Source organism: Anabrus simplex, chromosome 1 (assembly GCF_040414725.1).
Source record: "Anabrus simplex isolate iqAnaSimp1 chromosome 1, ASM4041472v1, whole genome shotgun sequence".
Lineage (NCBI taxonomy): Eukaryota > Metazoa > Arthropoda > Insecta > Orthoptera > Tettigoniidae > Anabrus > Anabrus simplex.
The window spans coordinates 54,697,720-54,719,158 of NC_090265.1; the positions used below are offsets into that span (position 1 = coordinate 54,697,720).

Below are 21,439 nucleotides of genomic sequence, written 5' to 3' on the forward strand. Positions count from 1 at the left end.
GCAAGCATAAGTGGCTTCAGGCAAAGTTACAGTTTTGTAGTGTTGGATCCTAGTGTCTATTGACAAGCATTTTTTGTTATATGTTGACCAGACCAAGAGGCAGAACAAGTAGATGGTTAGACCAAGCAAAGAAGATCACCGGTCTACCTCTTCACAATATCTTAAGAAGGGCTGAAGACCGCTCAGCATGGAAAAATCTTGTTAAGGATGCAGTTACTAATGAAGTGAAGAAATTAGGTCACGACGCTCAGCAATGAGTAAACCGACTGATGATGATTTATCCATGTTGCTTTCTCACTTAAGTTGTGCATAATGATTTCTCCAAGGTATTTAAATTGTAGGACTATGTTAATTTTTTGATCATTTATGATTTCACTTATATCAAGGGGTTTCATTGGCATGACCTCAGTTTTCTCAAAGGATATTTGTAATCCTATTTTTAATGCAATTTTCTGAAGACTGCTGATCTGAGTACAGACTTCTTCCATGTCAAGGGCTAAAAGAGCTAATTCATCTGCAAACCTTAGGCAGTTTGTCCTTATTGAGGGTTTTGCTCCAATTTTGATTTTTGGTGGGTTTTCTTTTTGCCAGATTTTCATGATGTAATCTAGAGCCACATTGAAGAGCAATAATAATAATAATAATAATAATAATAATAATAATAATAATAATAATAATAATAATACTTGAGTTGCATCAGTGATGCCATAGTTATTATTATTATTATCAAATTATTATTATTATTCATTATTATTATAGAGCTTGATATTTTCGTTATTTACCCATGGGTTAGAGAATTGTTTCCAAGTTATGCTAGTCCATTACACTTGCATCAATGTTTTGTTAAAAGTGATACTTTTTAATTAATTTTATTTATTTTTATTTATGTAATATCGACACAATAAGTTATTGTGTTAAGTAACTTTTTATATACTTCTTGGAGGAATTTATTTGATAACATTCAAATACTTTACAAAATAAAATATGTGTAATGAATCCATTCCTGAATAGTCACACTCCCTACCACACACACTCTTAAGCTTCAGAGCTGCCCCTGTGGACACTGTTGATTAAAAAATTGAATTCTGTATCTATGATTTTTCCCCCCTTATTTATGCTGGATGAGTTAAGGCCTGCTGGGGGAATTCTTCTCTTCACCACTACTGAAAGTGTTTCCCTTGGACATCTTTCACTGTAAGTTGCCAAATAAGTCTTACTTATACTTTGGATATCATCATCATCATCATCATCATCATCATCATCATCAGGTGTTCTGTCTATTGGAAGGCTCCTGACACCATAGCTGTCTCCATCAGCTCCTGTCCCAGGCCAGCTGTTTGGTACTCTGGATATAGTAGATCTTACTGTAAATTTTATGAATTGAATTTGTAATATCAATTTTTTTACATCATTGTACTTTTGCATAGATTAAAATTTGATCTGAAAACAATTTGTTTATTTTTCAGGCATTAGTAAGGAGCAGTATGCCAACCTGATAGGATTGATAGAATCTTTTGGTTATATGATTCGTGGTTCTCCATACCGTAAATATCGCCCTAATGTACCGAAGAAAGGACATGCCAAGGAATGGTGAGTAGTATTAAGCTATATGTGCTTTGTACTTAAAGCAGTAAAAATATAGAAAATATTAATAGATAGATTCTTACTTGAGTTGTATCAGTGATGCCATAGTTATTATTGAGAATAATTGAGAAGCTACTCTGTTGAGAACCATGATAAAGAAACCACCCAAAGTTTGGTTTTTGCCTCCAGTCTTCCATCACTCATTAATTGCATTATATTTAATCGGGTGTTCCATCATAATAATTTCTTTTACACATCTACAATCATTACAATAATACGAACTTCGGATATTATTTATGTATATTAAATACATGGGCTGATGTAATTCTGGTTGGCAAAACACATGGAAGGTCTATGTAGCTATAGGATAATGGAGAGCACTTCTGGAGAGAAACAAACTCAGAATCAGCTGTAAGAGGACAGAATATATGTTCTGCAAATTCACAGAATGTGAACTACTTGATCCAGTCAGTATTGATGATAGCATGTTCAGGTATCTTGACTCTCTTATTGCCACCAGTGCCACAATCAACAACTATATCTGGTACATCGGTGTTGGCTGGTTGAAGTGGAAATCGCTGACAGGTGTCGTGTACGATAGATGGATACTGGTAAAACTTAAACAAAAAGTCTAAAAGATGGTTGTCGGATCTTACCTTTTATAGCTCCGAATGCTTGACAAGGCAAAACAAACACAATCAGCAAATGCATGCCACAGAGATGCAAATGTTGTGATGATATGCAGGCATTCCTCTGGACTAACTGAATAAGCAATGTGCACATGTAAGAATCATTTGATATCACACAAGCAGTCAGAAACTGAAGAAGAGGCAGTTCCGCTGGTACAGACCCATCAAACAATGTGGTGAGAATACTGTACATCACAGAACCTTAGAGAGGCCAAGGACACCCAACAGTAATGTGGTAGCAACAGTTAAACTGCCTTGAAGGAAAGACATTCCAGTGGTGCAGATTCAGAAGCACAGGGAATACTCTCTTTGAATTGGAAGAGCTGACCCTGAGTGATACTTGGGAACGTCTTCAGACACGTACGTATACAGCCTAGAAGTAGTACATGGGCTGATAGCAGTGTTTGTCATAATATGCGTAGAAAATGGTTAGCAATGAATTTTTGTATTTGGATATGTGTCTTAATGAAGATAGATGTATGGATAAAATTTCAATCGCTGTACATAGTTATTATCGTATCATTGCTGTCGTAGTCATCATGAAATCATTCCAGCGAGCTGGGTAGGATGTTTTTGAACAATGTGCCTCCATTTGTTGTGCTCTTTGTATTACACCCTACCGGGCTTCGAATGGATGACCCACGCATAAGAATGCCTCCACGTACCGAGGTAAACACCCACGGATGAGATTGGATCGAAGAGCGGGTCGAATTGCTTAACGAGCTTCGGACCGCTCTCCTTCCTACTTTCTGTGCCGGCCCGGCAGCCTGAGCACTTGGGGAAGTGGTACGTTCGAAAGAAAGAAAAAAAAACTAATACTTAAGATGGAGCCTTATGTCTATAATATGAAAGTAGGATCTCTGGGTTCAAATGCCTATTGGATACTGCTTAGCACTGCTACAAATGACAAGACTCATAAAATAGGGGTTACGAATACAAGTTTATTCAAATATGACAATTTAAAAAAAAAGTTGACACAGCTCTATACAATGACTCTCCACATATGGGAGGAAAAGAAAATAATAATCACTTTAAAATACGAATCGCCCATGGGCGTCGTCTGCATAACGGTATGATTGAGGTTTTGCGACTTGCTATCGTTCATTTTTCCCCATTAATTCATACCGTTCATGAAATTTATACATTCTGTCGATCACACCGTGAGATGACCTGATGTCCCTATACACAAATATTACTAGCTGTTCTAAGCACGAACATAACCGGGGCCTACGCTACATAATATCATATTAAAAGACACATTTGCATAATGCACAAACAAACACAAATACCATTTTTGCTAAACCCTGGACTCCTCATCTATCACCAAGACCACACAACGTGCACATAGGTTCTGTTTGAACTCAAAAATATGTGCACATAATTACGAAACATACACAGATATATGGATATATACACTTCATGCACACAGGAGAGCCATTCCTAGAAAAAAAAAACAGCATGGTTATCACTGTCTCCGAGAGGTACTGTGGGTTCTGTAGATCCCTAGAATAGTTACAATCTCATATCGCCGGATATCTGGGGGGGATCCCTACTCATTTATTAAATACCTTTAAAAGAAATCACCGTGATATTATCATTATACAAGTATTCTTAGCTAAGCCATTTAAACCAACCGAGGGGAGCGCGAGGTTGACCCAGGGCTCCAAGTTAGTCTTAACACAATGGTTTAAAGGGATCCCTCTGTCACGAGGGCGAGAGCCAGACATTCACAAAAAAAACAAGGAAGGCCGGTCATTCACTTCGCGCGGCCATTTCTCATTCATCGGCCACGCCAGATTCTTCTCTCCCTCAAACGTTCACCCTCTCGTCTCGGGGACACATATCCATGGCCCATTTCATTTGCTTATTCATATTATCGTGGAATTCCCATAAAATACTCTTTTATTCTCTCTCATTATTATCGCTGAGCGCCGTCTGTGGGCACAATCACTTCTAACCCATTTCATCGTAAAATTACTCGGGCATTCGGCCCTCTCACTACGTCTCATATCGCGTATCTTCTTCCCTTGGGCATATGGCTCTCATGACCCCTCGTTCCTGCCACAGGAACTATACTTATATTTAAATCTTCTGACCAAAGATTAGAGACTCCTGCCTCTGGGCCTCACCCCGGCTATAGATAAAAAAAAAAACACTCCAAACCATTCTGGCCAATTAATCCAAAAATCACGGGAGACTTGCACATGGTTCCACACACCTACCTAAATAACACACATATACACACATATACCTTTCTCGGTCGGGATTTCTTCTTTCTTGCTGTACATGCACTGATTAGATGTGTAAGCTAGGCATGCATTGTCTGACTGACCCATGAGTTTCCCCGGCATCTACGACAGCTACGTGGGACAGTAACTACCAACATTTTGACATGGTTCCTTGCTTGCCAACACTATTGTTCCAACCACCCCTACGGGAAACTCAAATATTCTCCTAACCTTGTTCCCATATTTGCTAGGACATTCTACATATTACTAAAAATATAACCCTCACGATAAGCTAATCATTAAGAAAGAAATATGAGTCGTCCGGGAATTTAGCTCCCTTGAGTTTACTTCAACATTATAAAAATCAATAAAATTTCCATATAGGACATGCATTAACTTACAACATTTTGATATTTACAAAAGAACGCTAATCCTATCCCCGGGTTATGTCATGCTTAGAAATTAAATTTGGACATCACTCATCTGTTTGGTGGCCGTTGTTTCTCCTTCCACGGGAGACCCAGGGTGAAGTTCTTAGTACTCCATGACCACTCGGTAGGTGGCGGGCGTGCAGTCCTTCATCCCTGGTCCATACAAGTCCGACATCCTGGGGGACTCGTCACAGCTGAAATCTTACAGTAATCCAAGTGGGTAACACTTTACACTCGTCACACGTCCTCTATTTTCAGAGTTTACACCACGAATAAGACGGACTTTCAAATTACGGCGGGCGCGTTCACAGTAAGAATTGGGTGGCTCACGAGACTCGAGCCCCTGATTCAAAGCAACACTTTGGGTGATACCAAATTATGAATTTCACTGACTCATTAAACCGGCAGTTTCTCAGCCGTATTCTGCTACTTGTTGGTAAATTATGCTCGCGGTTTTTACTAGTTTGACACGCAGCACAGAAACAATACCTAGGCTCGTTTGGCCTCCCGCTCACTTCACAAAGCGTGCTGGACACAATGGCACTTTCAGTACGCGGTCAAAGGTTTCTGACTTAAACTGGGGCACCGCGGGACACAGTGTCCTTCTCAACGACTCGTAAAAGAACAACTGTCTCTGCAATGGCCTGCCCGGCCTATATTATCTTGCCCGCCGGAAGCTTGGGGGCGTCAACGTTCACGGTTCATTAAGAACAAGAGCTCCTTTCGTACCAAGAATTGACGATATTTAAATATTGCATCTTGTAGCCCTCTGTCTCCTCTTTCATTTGAGCCAGGCGTGCTGGACCTACGATCAGCAGTTTTTATGTAATTTGCTTCCCGCCCTTGATTAATTCATAGCGTCCCTCGGGAGGTGGAGTCAACTTTGAGCGCGACTCTTGGCTTGGGTGACGCCACTGTATCCACATGTGTTAGCGATATGTTACATCTTGACAGCTGGTGACCTCATTTCTTCCCCTGCATAAGTTATTACATATTTTTAGTCTGGGGAACGCAGAAAATTCCGCTCTATTCAATGGTGTGTCTCGCATAATTTTCCTATGTCTGGATTAAAATATCATTCCATTGTTTACGCGCCAAAGTCCGACGTTGGCACCCGTGACACGTGCATAAAAAACCGGAAGTTCCTTATGTTCGTTTTGAACTCTGGGAAGCTAAGCCACACCTCGGGGCGTATCTGACTACTCCAGCATCGCGTCCCCTTCTATCTCTCTCTGCAAGTTGAGAGCGTATTTCCGCGGGGGCTTGGCTCTTGCTCTGTCTTTCCTTTGTCCGCAGGCGCTCTTTTCGCGGGTTCCGTTCTGGCCGGACGCCGCTCGATCCCCTTCGCCTATACTAATGGTGTAGAAAGGCCCACATCATTCCCATGAGCTGTACAGGACACTGTACGGTTTCAGTATGCTGCTTCTCTCTCCAGAAACATCCTCTCTTTTCTAATCTGGTGTAACCACCGTGTTCTAGGACATCCAATCGGTCTTCGTCCCGGAACGATCTTCTCAAAATACTGCCTTGGAATTAGAGTTCGCTGCATCCGCTTAACATCTCCTAGCCACTTCAACCTTGCAACACTCAGCCTTTCTTCCATGGTCAGGCTCACCTTCAGGTCTCTTCATATCTGATCATTCCTAATTCTGTCTTTCCTTGTTATCTGTACAGCTGATCTAAGGAAATTCATTTCACAAGCTTGCAGTTGACTTTCTTCTCTTTCATGCATGATGCAACTTGCCAGACTGGTTATGTTATGATGGGCAGGAGATAAGTTTTAAACTGGTCTGTTTAGCCCTCTGAGAAACTCTCTTTTCCCATACTATGTGTGGCTTCATTGCTAAATGGTTAGCGTGCTGGCCTTTGGTCACAGGGTTCCCGGGTTTGATATTTGGCAGGGTCGGGAATTTTAACCATCATTGGTTAATTTCTCTGGCACGGGGCCTGGGTGTATGTGTCATCTTCATAATTTCATCCTCATCACAACACGTAGGTCGCTTACAGGATTCAAATCGAAAGACCTACACCTGGTGACCCGAACATGTCCTCAGACACTCCCGGCACTGAAAGCCATACGCCATTTCATTTCCCATACTATGTTCCGTACTTGATGAAAGAAGTTGGATCCTTTTTGCATCCAGTGCAACACTTCATTCTTGGCACATCCATCATTTTGTATTCCTGAGATATTCAAAGGTATTCACAAATTCAAACTTCTCTCCCTCAAAGGTGAGGTTACAAGATGTATTTGTCCTGATTACTTTCATTACTACTGTTTTGCTCACAGTTAACATACCGTATATTCTTTAAACTTGGTATTCCAAAGATCCAATCTTTTCTGAACATCCCTTTCAGTTTCTCCCCAAATGGCAAGATCAGCAGCAAAACAATTTCAAATCTTTACATATCCACAAAGATGCAGACGAGATGCTGTAAGTGGTACAATTATTTTATTAACATTTATTTACAAATTAAGCACACACATAACCTTAACCCTAGAATGGTAACAAGGAAATTTAACGCCTATTGGTAACTGTATGCTTCCAAGGCATACACGGTGCGAAACAACGTCTGTACTGTCTCCTTTCTTTTCTCCAACGTTCATGTTAACTACATCACTAAGTATAGAGGTGAATTAAATTATATTTTCTTTCTGAAACTTGAATTAATTATTCTATTTCCAACACAAGATATACAAGGCACAAGTGGCACATAAAAATAAACACCAGTAAAAAAAAAAAAAAAAAAAGAGAGAGAACCTCAAGACAGTCTTACTAGCTTGTTGAAAGTAAATTCTTGTGTCCAGAAGTAACTCAAGTAAAAGAAAAATAACCTACAACAAATTTGATAAAAACTCATATGAAATAAACTAGAAAGAATCACACCAATTGATGGTAACTATGCGCTTATCAAGCGCACTACATTACGTAAGAGGGTTATTACTCACCGAACGTGGACAGGAACACAGCTGGGATATGACACACGTGGGGGGGGTTGCTGTTTGAAGCATAGCTGGAGGGTAGGGATGCCCTGTCCCGGTCACTCACTTTGGCGGACATTTACGTTTGCATGTATGTCTGAGGCATATTGTTACCATTCTAGGGTTAATCGCTGTTGGCACAAACAAAACACTTGCATCACAAGCCGCCATTTTAAAAACAACGAACTGTCGCTTCAATGTGGAGACTGCAACGATTGCATGTCACACGAGATAAATATTCTTGCTACACCATAACTCTCTTCCAACAACTCACTTAACAGTAAGTAACTTCACCGTCAAGATCGTCTTTTTATGTAGGTATCCTGGCCAGGTTTCTAGAAAGCTACGTTATTAAAAAAACTACCTTCGTGAAAATTCTAGAGTGTCCAGTATACAGATTTCAATGTACAGAATATTCTCAATCGTTCTAGTGCCTATTACCATTCTGGAAGTTACAGTGTGTTTCACAATTATGGATTACAATTGATATATACAGGTATTTTTAAAAAAATGCTATTTGTTCGGGTTGTTGACCTAGAGAGATCTTTTGCTCCTACTTGCACCATGTGATATGAACCTGCGTGTAATTGGAATGGAGGAAGTGTAGAGTGTTGAATGTGAGGAAAGAAACATTAAGGACGACACAAACACCCACTCCCCAGGCCAGGAATATTAATCCTGTACAATTAAAAAACACTGACCCAGCCGGGTATCGAACCCGAGGCTGCCGGGTGACAGGTGGATGCGTTGACCCCTACACCGCGGGGCCGGACTATGTACTGTCTGTCTGCATCGGTTGCTCAATCCTGAGGATCGTGATCTCTGAAGATATCTCTTTGTACCTGTTTCCATCCTCCACGGTCTTCTGCTATACGGGTAGATTGTATGAACAATGTCTTTGTTGCCTGTTTCATGCCATCTATCCAGTGTATAGGTGCTCGCCCATGCTTCCTCTTTCCAGGTACGTTTCCCAAGATTGTGCTTTTCGAGGCTTCCTTCTCCACGACGCAAAATATGACCAAAGAATTGGAGAATCCTCTGTTGACATTTTGCCGATAACTTGGTACTGATATTCAGCTCCTTGATGATGGATTCGTTGGTTCAAAATGCTGTCCAAGGAATGTGAAGCATTCTTCTCCAGCACCACTTCTCGAATGAGTTGATCTTATTCAAATCTGAAGCTCGTAAAGTCCACGTTTCAGCACCATAGAGGAAGACAGAATACCAGTGTCTGTACTAGTCTCATCTTTAGCTTTACAGAAATGGAGCGATCCTTCCAAATATGAGATAACTGAGACATGATATTCTTGGCCATGGCAATCCTTCTCTTGATCTCTATTTCACAGCTGTTGTTAGTTATAACGGCACTCAGATACAACATTTCTGTAACAATTTCCATTTCGCTGAAGGCACTGAGTTCGTTCAGCTTGCCAGGCCTATCAACTACCATAATTTTTGTCTTTTGCATGTTGATCTGCAAACCCAAACTGATGCTCTCAGTTCTAACACTGTCTAAAAGCTCTGTCATTTCTGTCTCATCGATGGCAATCAATACAGTGTCATCTGCATATTGGAGATTTAATATCTTTCTGCCACTAATAGGAAATCCACCAGTCCATTCAACCAATGCAGTTCTCATGATGTACTCATGGATTTATATTAAAAAGCTGGGGTGACAATATACAGCCTTGGCGAACGCCCCTTTCTGTCTTGAAGATTTCAGACATCTTGCCATTTATCCTGACAACTGTTGTGTTAGACTCATATAGATTCTTTATCAACCAGATAAGATGTTTTGGAACTCCCATTTCCAATAACATTTGCCAAAGTTTCTCCCATTGAACACAGTCAAAGGCTTTCCTATCGTATAGAAAGCAAATGATCATAGAATGCTGGAATTCTCTGCTCTTTTCGATTAGTTGTCGGATGTTCAACAGCTGTTCTCTTATGCCTTTTCCTTTGACGAAACCAGCTTGCTCAGGGGGAATCTGTGTACTAATATAATTTTGGAGTCTGTCTTTCAAGATATACAACATGATCTTGCTAGCATGTGAGATTAACGATAAAGTCCTGTAGTTATCACATTTTATTGTTCAGCCCTTTTTATGCAAGGGGATAAGAATAGATGTAACCCAGTCAGTTGGCCATTTGCCATTTCTCCATATTTTATTGCACATGTCTGTGATAATTTGAGCACTAATATTGCCAGTCTCTTTCAGTAGTTCAACTGTTATGTTGTCAGAACTCAGTGCTTTGTGCGGTTGCAACGATGTAATTGCCCTTTTTGTTTCCTGAAGTAAGATGTCTGGTTCTTGTTCAAAATCTCGCCGTTCAATCATCGGCTGTACTGTTTCTTCTTTATACAACTCCTCACAGCACTGTTTCCATCTATTCAATACAGTTTCAAAATCATGTATCTTATGACCATTAGAATCTTCTATGGACCATACACGAGGTTTGTATTTATTTGACAGCTGTTTTACTTCACGGTATATATCTCGTGTCTCATTGTGATGGCCATGAGCTTCAATTTCTTCAGATTCCTGACAGATACTTATGTTTGTCTAAGCGGCAATTACGTTCAATTTCACGACACAGCTCAAAGTATCATTCTGTCTTGAATATGCAAGCCTGTTTCTTTCAGTTGTTTCTGCTGTTCTATGAACTGCCATGTAAGATCAGTGATCCAACACTTACGATGACTCTGCATTGGAGAAGAATGTTTCATCGCAATGGTCACTATATTTTGTTTGAGGTATTTCCATGTGGACCCTTCATCAGTACTGTGCTTCTTTCTAGTTTTCAAAAGAATATTTTGGATTTCCACACCAAAACTCCTTCACCTTCTACCTTTTACCTTTTGCATTTTACAAGGTACATGATGCATACCTCTGAGCTTCAACCCGAACACCATAAACAGTAGTTGGTGATCTGAGCCACAGTCTGCACCAGGGTATGTTTTTGCATTCACGACAGCATTTCCAGCAATTGTTAACCAATATAAAATCAATCTGATTTTTATGAAGACCATCAGGACAGCACCATGTATACAGTCGACGAATATGATGTTTAAAGAATGTGTTGGTTACACATAATTCACGTTCCATACAAAACTGTAGTAGCCTCTCTCCACTATCATTTTGCTTTCCAATGCCGTAATGGCCCATGATGTGTCTAAACTCACTGTCAATGGTCGTTTCTCCAATCTTTGCAATAAAGTCTCCAAGAACTGCTGATATTTCCTTACTTGGGATATTCTTCATTACGTCATCTAATTCTCCATAGAATTTCTCGATTTCTTCTTCGCTCGAAACAGATGTAGGCGCATACACTTGAATAATATGGAATTTACATGGTGCTGCTTTAAGTGTTAAGTGGATGATTGTCAGAACATCCATCCACTAGATTTGCCAAATGCGGAGGGATAATTACTGCAACGCCATTGGTGCTTTCATCTGGTCCAGAAAAGTACACCGTATTACCTTTAGTGGTGCAGAAGGAGCCATTACCTTTCCAGTGTGTTTCAGATAGACCTAGTAAGTCTACATTGTGATTTTTCCATTTCCTTCTCAGTGATCTGAAGTTTCCCAGGTTGCAAGAGTCCCCTTACATTCCAAGTTGCTACTTTATTTTGGCATCAAAGAGATGTTCTCTTTAAAATGTTACTCCTCCCAGTCGCAGATTTCCCACTCAAGACCTGGGAGTCTATCTTCATGTGCCCAGTCACCAATTCCACACCATTCAGCCTGGACCTGAGATGGCACCGGATGTCAACCGGATCGCTTGACGGATTCATTTCCAAATTCGCCATATCCATCAGAGATTCTCTTGGGTAGGTAGTGTGGTAGTTTCCCCTTGCTTTCCACACCGCAGTATCATGGCCGTTGATGCTGATTCAGTGACCCCCATAATAATCCAGTGATGAGCCGATCCAAAGTCATTCTTTTAACGCCTCATCCTGGTACTGATAGGTACTGCTGTCCTCTATCAGGGATGGATTCTAGTCTGCATTTCCTCCACTGAGGGGACCATCACCCCACTTAAAGGAGCTCATCCACCAAAAGCCGTTGGCATCCTTAGGGAGTCAGTTTATTTACCGCCGCCCAACACTCGGCATTGAGTCCTGGCTGTACGGTCTACTCCATTACTGTAGCTTGGTAACCTGGCCAGGCACAATACTATATACAGGTAAGAATAACAATCTGAATTTACAGGTATTTACATTAACTGAACTGATATGAATATTTATATATAGCACATGTTTCATGACATAACCTCACAAACAATATCATTCACTACGTAAATAATAATAATAATAATAATAATAATAATAATAATACTTCAAGAATTTACTTAATTGCTCTAAACCGCAAAGCGCCATTGAGACCAAGGAACCCTTACTCAGGTACCCAGATTCCAGACCACCCGACAGAGACGAAATCAAGCGCCACATTGCCCGTCTCAAAAATAACAAAGCGCCGGGGGAAGACTCAGTAGTAGCAGAACTATGGAAATATGCCCCAGAAGAATCACTTGATATCTTGCAAAAGCAAATAGAAGAAATTTGGAACAAGGAGACCCTACCCGAAGATTGGAAAATAGCTTTGATCCATCCATTACACAAAAAAGGCAGCATGAAGAACATCAACAACTACAGAGGAATATCTTTGCTACCCGTGACTTACAAAATTCTATCACTTGCCATCCTGGAGCGTTTGGAAGCACAAGTCGAACATCAAATAGGTGAATACCAAGGAGGGTTCAGAAAAGGTCGCTCAACAGCTGAACAGATCCAAAATCTGAAAACGATCATCAGATATTGTACACTAAGGTCCAAGCAGTATGTGTCTGTCTTTGTGGACTTTAAGAAAGCGTACGACTCCATTGACCGGGAAGTCCTGCTAAACATCTTAAATGAATTTGGAGTTGATTTGAAACTGCTGGCATTAATTAGAGCCACCCTGACCGATACAAAATCCAAGGTGAAGTTCCACGGATGTCTCTCGCATTCCTTTGACATCAAAACAGGAGTCCGACAAGGTGATGGGCTATCCCCGATACTCTTCAACTGTGTTCTTGAAAAGATCATCAGAACCTGGCGGGTGAGATTACAGGAAACCAACTACAGTCCATTGAGAATAGGAACCAAATCCAAGGGGATCGCAACAGACTGCTTAGCATTTGCCGATGATATTGCTGTTCTCTCAAACGACATAGAAACCGCTAGAGCTCAAGTTGAAATTTTAAAGGAAATTGCCAAACAAACTGGTTTGCAGATATCGTTTGAGAAAACAGAAGTAATGACTAACATCAAAGAGGCTCCACCAAAACTCCATACAAAATACGGGGACATCACCCGAGTAGACAAATTCAAATACCTGGGTGAGATCATCATGAAAAATGGACTAGACAAAGAAGCACTTAAGGAGCGAGTACGCAAACTGGAAATAGCCTATCAAACATCCCGCACAATCTACAACAAAAAATGCCTTTCCCAAAAGACCAAGATACGTCATTATGAAACAGTTCTGAAGCCAGTAGTTCTATATGCAGCCGAAACGCTGTCTCTAAATGCCAACAAAGGACTCCTTGAAGAACTGGAGAAAAGAGAACGCAAAATTGTGAGAGGAATCTTGGGATCAGAGTACAGAAATGGAATCCATCAAAAGAGATCCAACAAGAAAGTCTACAGCAAAATAGAGAAAATTACCGACACAATCAGAAAAAGACGGGCACGATTTTACGGTCATTGAAAAGAATGGACAGAAGAAAGTTAACTAAAGAAATCTTTCACTTTTTTGATTCAAACCCCAAAACCACAATTCCCTGGTTTAGAAATACCAAAGAAGACCTGCAAATGCTACATATCTCAGCTGAAGACGCCTTTAACAGAGATCTCTTCCGCAAGAAAATATTGACGAATGGGCTAAACCGAGACGAGCAACCGAAGAGAAGACACGGTGCCCCTTGGACAGAGGAGTGTAAGCAGGCCCACTCGCAAAGAATGAGGGAAATTTGGGCACTAAAGAAGGCCAAGTTCAGTGTCAAATGCAACAAGACTTAACGTGGTCCTTGATGGCCCCAGCAAATTATATATATATATATATATATATATAAAATAATAATAATAATAATAATACTTTCATGACATAACCTCGCTCACAACACGATCATTCACTATGTAAATAATAATACTAATACTTTCATGACATAACCTCACGTATGTAATAATAATAATAATGGATGTACATCACTTCGTAGCTATACGTACAAGTAGTAGTAATAATAATAATAATAATAATAATAATAATATAAAATGATAATCATTCGAGCTCGATATCTGCATTAGTTACCCATGGGTGAGAGAACATTGTTTTCAAGTTATCACTGTTTATTGCACTTGCGTTAGTCTACATAGTAGGTTCATACTATCACCAAATTTTTTCCTGATTTTAAATTGCTGAAGATATCAGTAATATAATTTCATGAAGACTGATAGAAATGGTAATTTTTTGTAAGAAATATAGATATTATGTTGTCTTATATTTTGATCTTTTAAAAGGAATGTACCTTTCAATGAATATTGAATTATTTTGACCGCATTGTACTCAAAATAAACCTTCAACGTATTAGGTTGTGTCGAGTACATATTGAAGAGATTAAGTGCAGAACAAGAATGGCCAACTGGATGCTTGTGGTATCCAAACCCACAACCTCCCGATTTTGCATCGGTTGCTCTATCCCTTCCTCAAAGGTGAAAATGAAAGAAAAATAACAAAGATGAAAAGCCTAAGATAGAGTAGTGGTATAACAAGAACCAAGAAATGGAGAGAAACTGTTGGACTTTTTAAAATCAGAAATAACCTGATGATAAAGAACACATAGTTTATGAAGAGAAATAGCCAGAAGATCCGCCGATATAGTTGGGATGGACAGTATGGAACACTCCTTGATTTTATAATAACAGACAGAGAATGGGGAAGATACGTCATGAGTACGATGATAATCCCCAGTGAAAGTATGGAAGGTGTTCATAGATTATTAAGTGTGGAATTAAAACAAGTAAAAATCCCTAAAATTGTACTGAAGAAGAAACGAAAGCTCAGGATTTGGGAATTGGAGGAGGAGGAAAAGAATGGTATTCGAAGATTGGATAAAAAGGTAGTTGCCTAACACGGAAATACGAAGTGGAGAAGAAGAGGGAGACAATTTAAGACAAACGTTTGTGGAAGCAGCAATGGAAGTATGCGGGAAAACAAAAGCAAATTTTAAGGGAAAGGAGACACAGTGGTGGACAGACAAATTTAAAAAAGAAATAAAAGAAAGGGACAAGGTGAAGAAATGGATAAGATGGATAAGGAAAAGCAAAACACATACCGGAGTGATGAGAGTAAGATAGAAAGGTTACATGTGGAATACAAAAGATTGAAACTACAAGTAAAGAGGAGTGTCAAGGAAGAAAAGGAGAAATGTTGGGGAGAGTTAACGAACAAAATTGAGAAAGATAGCCGAGGAAATCAGAAACTATTATACAGAGTATAAAATCGAAAAGAATAAATAAAAAAAAATCCAGTCATAAGAGAGGGAAGATGGACCCATAGTACATGACAAAAAGGGTCTTCAGAAGGTGATGGCAAAAAATTTGGAAAACTTTATAATGAGGATGACTGCTCAGAGGAAGGAGATAAGAAAATAGAAATAATAGATAAAAAAAAAAAGAAGAGAACCCGATGGTTTTAACTTGAAATGGCAGTGAAAGCAATGACCAAAGGTAAAGCAAGTGGAAAAGACGAATTCAATGCTGATATGATTCAGGCAGCAGGAAGCAGTAGACTATAGTGGCTATACTGAGCCCTCAATTCCATATGGGCGGATGAAAGGTTGCCTGAAGATTGGCAACAAGGAAACCTTGTACTATTATTTAAAAAAGGAAATGGGAAGAAATGTGAAAATTATAGAGGTATAACCCTATTATCACGTGGGCTAAAAATAATGGAGAAATTCCTAGAATAAAGACTGAAGGATATAATAGAAGCACAGTTAGAGGAAGAACAATATGGCTTTAGACCAAATAGATCAACTGTAGACTTGATATTTACAGTGCAAACGATAGTGGGAAAACATCTGGAAAGGAACTAGGAAATCATCTTTGTGTTTTTGGATTTGGAAAAAAACTTATGATACACTCAAGAGAAAACATGTATGGGAATGCCTACAAAAAGGAATGAACCAAAGTCATTAACAAGATAAAAATGTACCATGAGAGTAAAAGCAGTGTACAAGTGGGGAGTGGTGACTCAGAAACATTTTATACAAAAAGTCTCGAGCAAGGAAGTGCACTGTCACCATTATTGTTTATTATATTGATGGATAAAATCATAAAACTTGTAAAACAGAGTATCAGTAGTGATGAAGTGAATGCTTTGGTATTTGTGGTGATTTGAGGAAAGGGAGAAAAGGAAGTACAAAGGAGACTGGACATTTAGAATGAAAATCTGAAGGAGTTTGGAATGGTAATTAGTAAAAAGAAAACTGTAGACATGCCCTGTGGTTAAAGAGAAAAAGAGAAGCCAAGTGAACAACATAGATGGAGAACAGCTAGAGATTGTAGAACAGTGTTCATATCTGGGTAGCATTTTTAATGGAAGTAATGAAATCAACCCTGAAATTAAGACTAAGTAAAGGTACAACATTTTATCATCAGGTCAGAGAGCTTTTATGGGATGACAAAGTACTCAAGAGAACGAAATTAACATTATATAAACAGTACTTCATACCAGTTGTAACATACGGACTAGAAATGCTGGTAACTAATAAGAGACAAGATAGTAAGGTCCAAGCAGTAGAAATGAAATTTTTAAGATGATCGGCTAAAAAGAAAAGAGATTGAATCCAAAATATTAAAGTCACTGAAGAGCTAAATATAGAACTGTTAGTGCAGAACGTACAGAAGGGAAGACCGAAATGGTTCGGACATATAAAAAGAATGGGAAAGGAACCGGTAGCAAGGAGGAAATTGGAAGGGGAAGTTAAGGGAAAGAGACTAGGTGGACGACCGAAAGGGTGGATGGATCAGATTTGGAAGAACATTAGAGAAGCTGGATTGGATGTTGCGGAAGTAATGGAGTAGGAAATGTGGAAGGACAGAAAGGAGTGGAAGAGGCTTGTTAACCACACCCGGATGACTGGAGTGCAACATTGATGATGAACCTCCTCCTCAGTCATCCTGCATGAGCTGGATCTGCTATTTTAATTTTAGAATGCCAATTTTCCCGATGATGTGCATCTTCTGGGCAAAGGCTAGTGATTTTCATGTCGGCTTTCAAGTCTTTCCAGCATTTTTCTGATCCACCATTAGTGACAACCATTTATTTGTATGTGGTGGGGGATGTTGATGACATTGTTCTGTGATGGGCAAACTATATGTCCGAACCACTGGGGTCCTCTCTCCCTCATCATCTCTGTAATGGACAAAATGCCCCCCAGCGATCCGTGAGCCAGGCTCATCTTCATCATGTGGAGATGGCACTCAGTGGGTTTGGAGTTTGGTCAGCTTTCAGTTCTATATAGTGTAACTGGGCGGATCATTGTTCAATGATGGTGTTTTCTATGAATATTATGACATAATGTCATGGAAAGGAATTCAACTTTAGTACTCTCCCACCCCTAAATACTGTCTTCCTCCCTAAATTACTCCTCCTCCTCCTCCTCCTCCTCCTCCTCCTCCTGCATTGGTGCTCGTTACTCTAGATTGAACTCTTGCCTATAAGCTCACTGATTGAAAAGGAAAAAAGGTATCAGCAAGAAACAATATCCTGCGTAAACTCGCTGGTACCAGTTGGGGGACACAAGCTAACATGCTTAGAGAACAACTACCTTGGCCCTCTGCTACTCCACTGCAGAATACGCATGCCCTGTCCGGTATACATCTAGTCATTCATAGTAAGTAGACATCAGTCTGAATGATACCTGCTGACTTATCACTGGTCGCCTAAGACCTACAGATGTAGAAAAGTTTTATTGCTTAGACTGAATTTCTCAGCCAGAATTGAAAGAACAAAGGCAGACAACTCAGGAAATCATCCTCCAAATGGGTACAAACCATGAAATAGAAGGCTCAAGTCAAGGGAAAGTTTCCTTCATTCTACAAAAAGCCTTACGAAACAGCCTGAAAAATCAGAGTGGCATCATGGAAAAGGAGAGTTAAGAGTTGAAGACTGGATTATTCCTTGTGAAAGTTTACCTTTAGAACATGGCAATGGAAGGGTTTTGTGGAAAATGCTGAACAGGTAACGATGCTGGATAGGTAGGTCGAAGATGAATTTGATGAAATGGGGGATACACTTCCGACACCACCATATGCAAGTGCAGGGAAGAACAAATCAAGGATCACCTTCTTGCTTGTAGACTATGTCCAGCTAAGTGTACAATGGAGGATTTGATGAAGACAACACCTGAAGCATATGATTTGGTAAAATACTGATCACAGTGATATTTAATGCAGTTTCTCTCCATAGAGTTTTTATAACCTATCATTGACGTTTATGATGTGACTGTATACCACCTAAGTTTATTTACCTTTTATATTGTCCGTAGTATGTTAATCTTGTACTTTTAAGATTGATGTATCTTCTGACACGATTAAATAAATTTGTCCATTAGATTTTAGGCTTCGGTCGAATTGACACATTCTTGTCACAAGACTGATGCGACTTCTTCCCATCACAACCAAGTCGTGTTAACTTGCATTTGCACATCATGATCAATACTGCCGTTATTATATTGTAGGGTGGGATTCTGGGTACTGGAAGCAAGTTACCTTTTTTATATCATTGCTGTTTACTTGGATAGAGCCTGAGCTGGAAATAGATTCCAGGATTTTACGATGGTTAGATAGAGACCAAACCACCAGTGATGATCATATCTGGTTTGGACTTGTTGTTGTAGTAGGTCTTCACTGGTGGTTGCATAGAGGAGGGTGTAACAAGAGCCGATCGGATAATATATATTTCATATGTTGTCACAAGACTGATGCGACTTCTTCCCATCGCAGCAAAGTCGTGTTGACTCTCTTCTTCCCGAACTCAGGAGAGCATGGAAAATGACTCTACCATACTGTAATTACTTTCCACGCTGTTTTATTAAAAATAGTCTCTGATTGGTTGAACTCTACATCACAGTGATGTAAACGCAGAGATCATGAATCAAGGAAAACCAAAATCTTGTTGACTTGTTCATTCACCTGATTGCAGCACCATGGTTCAGAACCCATCTGCACAAAATATGGTGTCCCTGCACTCCCAGCTCAAGTAATCTGCCACCATCACAATACTGAATAATGTATAGGTTATATCCATTTCCAACAGGTAATATCGCATAAATCACAGTAATTTTTTTTGGTAATATCTGAAGCCATCTCTTTTCAGTTTTGACTTAATTAAGTTGTTTCTTTTTCAAGTATAATATTGGTGTCATGTTTTCTTTTCCAGGTAGTTTATAAATTATTACTCAAAATTAGTTTCGGCAGATTGAAGAACCTAAGTTGTATATCATAAAGTTTGTATTTCCTACATTAATCCAGAACCAGAGGACCATGTTTAGAATTCTTATAGCTTAGTGGATGGTTCATTGCTTCAAATAACTTCAATTTTTAGGTTTTATTTCAGAATGACCCCATGTTCACACCTCATCTATCTTTCATGGCAAGACATGAACAATAACACAAGAAAATACCAATGCGTGGATTAAACATGAATGATTTGCACCATGACAAATCATTTATAATTAAATTCATATAATTTAAAATGATTAAATTCAGTATTGTCTATATACAGCAGAACCCTGTTTTTACGTGCCCGCTTTTAAGGAATTCTCGCTTTTAATGAAGATTTTTGAAAGGCGCAGCCAAATCACCATAAGCACAATGTTATTTAAACCCCCTTCTAATGAACCCTGGCATAAGGAAAAGTCCGCTTTTAAGGAATATATTTCACATAAATTACGATCGCACATCCTGTTGTAATGGAAACTTGTGATAAGATACTTTTTTCTAAACTTGCGTTAAATGTTATCTTGCGTTTTCTCGTAATCTCAGTACGAAGTAAACACTCTAAACGAAAGCGCTCCTTTAGCAATGTGTGGAACCATGGTAAATTGGCGCTGCCTTTGGAAATCACTGTTACCATGGCTTACACTGCCTGAAGTCATCGATAGACCCCAAGTGTAAATGTACAAAATGTTGAACTGTTCAAGCCAATCACTTTTCACATAAATAAGTAAATAAATGAGATTTTTCCCAGATTTTACATCCAAATAAAGTGTTTAACATCCTCTAGGACTCATTAAGGATTAAAATTATCTTTAAAGTACATAATTTGCACGTACGATTTGGGAGTTAGGACAGTTTTAGTCGGGATGAGTCGCTAGTTAACCGTCAAATATCCATAAAATTATCAGTTTCATATCGTACACCAAGCCTGTGAGATCTCTACCATCATATTTTGCAGCATCCATAATAATGGCAATTAATAATAATCATAAATTTAAAAAATGTATAAATAATCTCATAATGAAATTAAATATCATGTCCAGTGATTATCTGAAAAGGAGATTTTTTTGCTATTTGCTTTACGTCGCACCGACCCAGATAGGTCTTATGGCGACGATAAAAAGAGAATTTTTACTAACAATAACTCAGTGGTTATGTCTCCAGTGAGGTCAGCTGCCTTAACCTATAGCCGCAGCGCTGTTACACCGGAGAGGCATTTCAGTCTTGCGACACCAATCGCTGCTTAGGAATCATGCGGAGGGTGCAGACTGAAGAATATTTCCAGCCTCATTAATTGTTTTTGTCCCTTCGTTGCAAGTTGTGTTAAGAGTTACATTTGTGTCTGTGATAAGTCGCCCTGTGAGTTACGGTGGACTAAGTTTATTATAGCTGCTAAACATAACAGGCTGACTCTTCAACAAAAGATCAACATCATTAGTGATCAAAAATAAGATTCCTAGAAGGAAACTATAATTTAATTTCATCGATTGTAAATATTAAAAACATTTAAGCTCTTGTATGCTTTTTATTCAGTCGTGAAATTACCAGAGTTTCGCCCCAGTGTAGCAGTTGGCTCATCAGTTGAATTGCTACACCTTTCCAAGATGCTGGCGGCTAGTGCGCAGTTGAGACACCGCTGCAAGCCTCTTATGTAGGACAATGCAGTGATGGTGCACTAGGAGAAACCTGTGCCTCATTAGTGATGTTGAAAGGGATGGCCAAGTACCTTTGTCTCAGACTTCAAACAAATATGACTTGGTACCCTCTATGCTGTTTGGCATCATGAAACAGAAGGAAGCTATTCTTACTGTGGAAGTAGAGTGCGGTTCTGGAGCAAAAATACAGAATATTCGTTCTTCGCCGTACATGGAACTTGAAAACATTTTAACGAAATGGTTTGAAAAAAGGAGTGAGAACGCTCCAATTGACAGGAACATACGTAAACAAAAAGCTCAAGAAGTTGCACTTAAGCTGGG

General features: G+C 39.4%; 1 protein-coding gene across 1 annotated transcript in view; it reads left to right on the top strand.

Annotated features, from left to right (window-relative positions):
* The window catches only part of LOC136884060 (intermembrane lipid transfer protein Vps13), an 816,621-nt gene that overhangs the window by 72,057 nt on the left and 723,125 nt on the right, over nucleotides 1–21,439 (top strand). Inside the window, exon 7 of the mRNA XM_067156088.2 lies at nucleotides 1,467–1,590. Within this exon, the coding sequence (XP_067012189.2) occupies nucleotides 1,467–1,590 (124 nt within the window). The remainder of the gene's footprint in view (nucleotides 1–1,466; nucleotides 1,591–21,439) is intronic.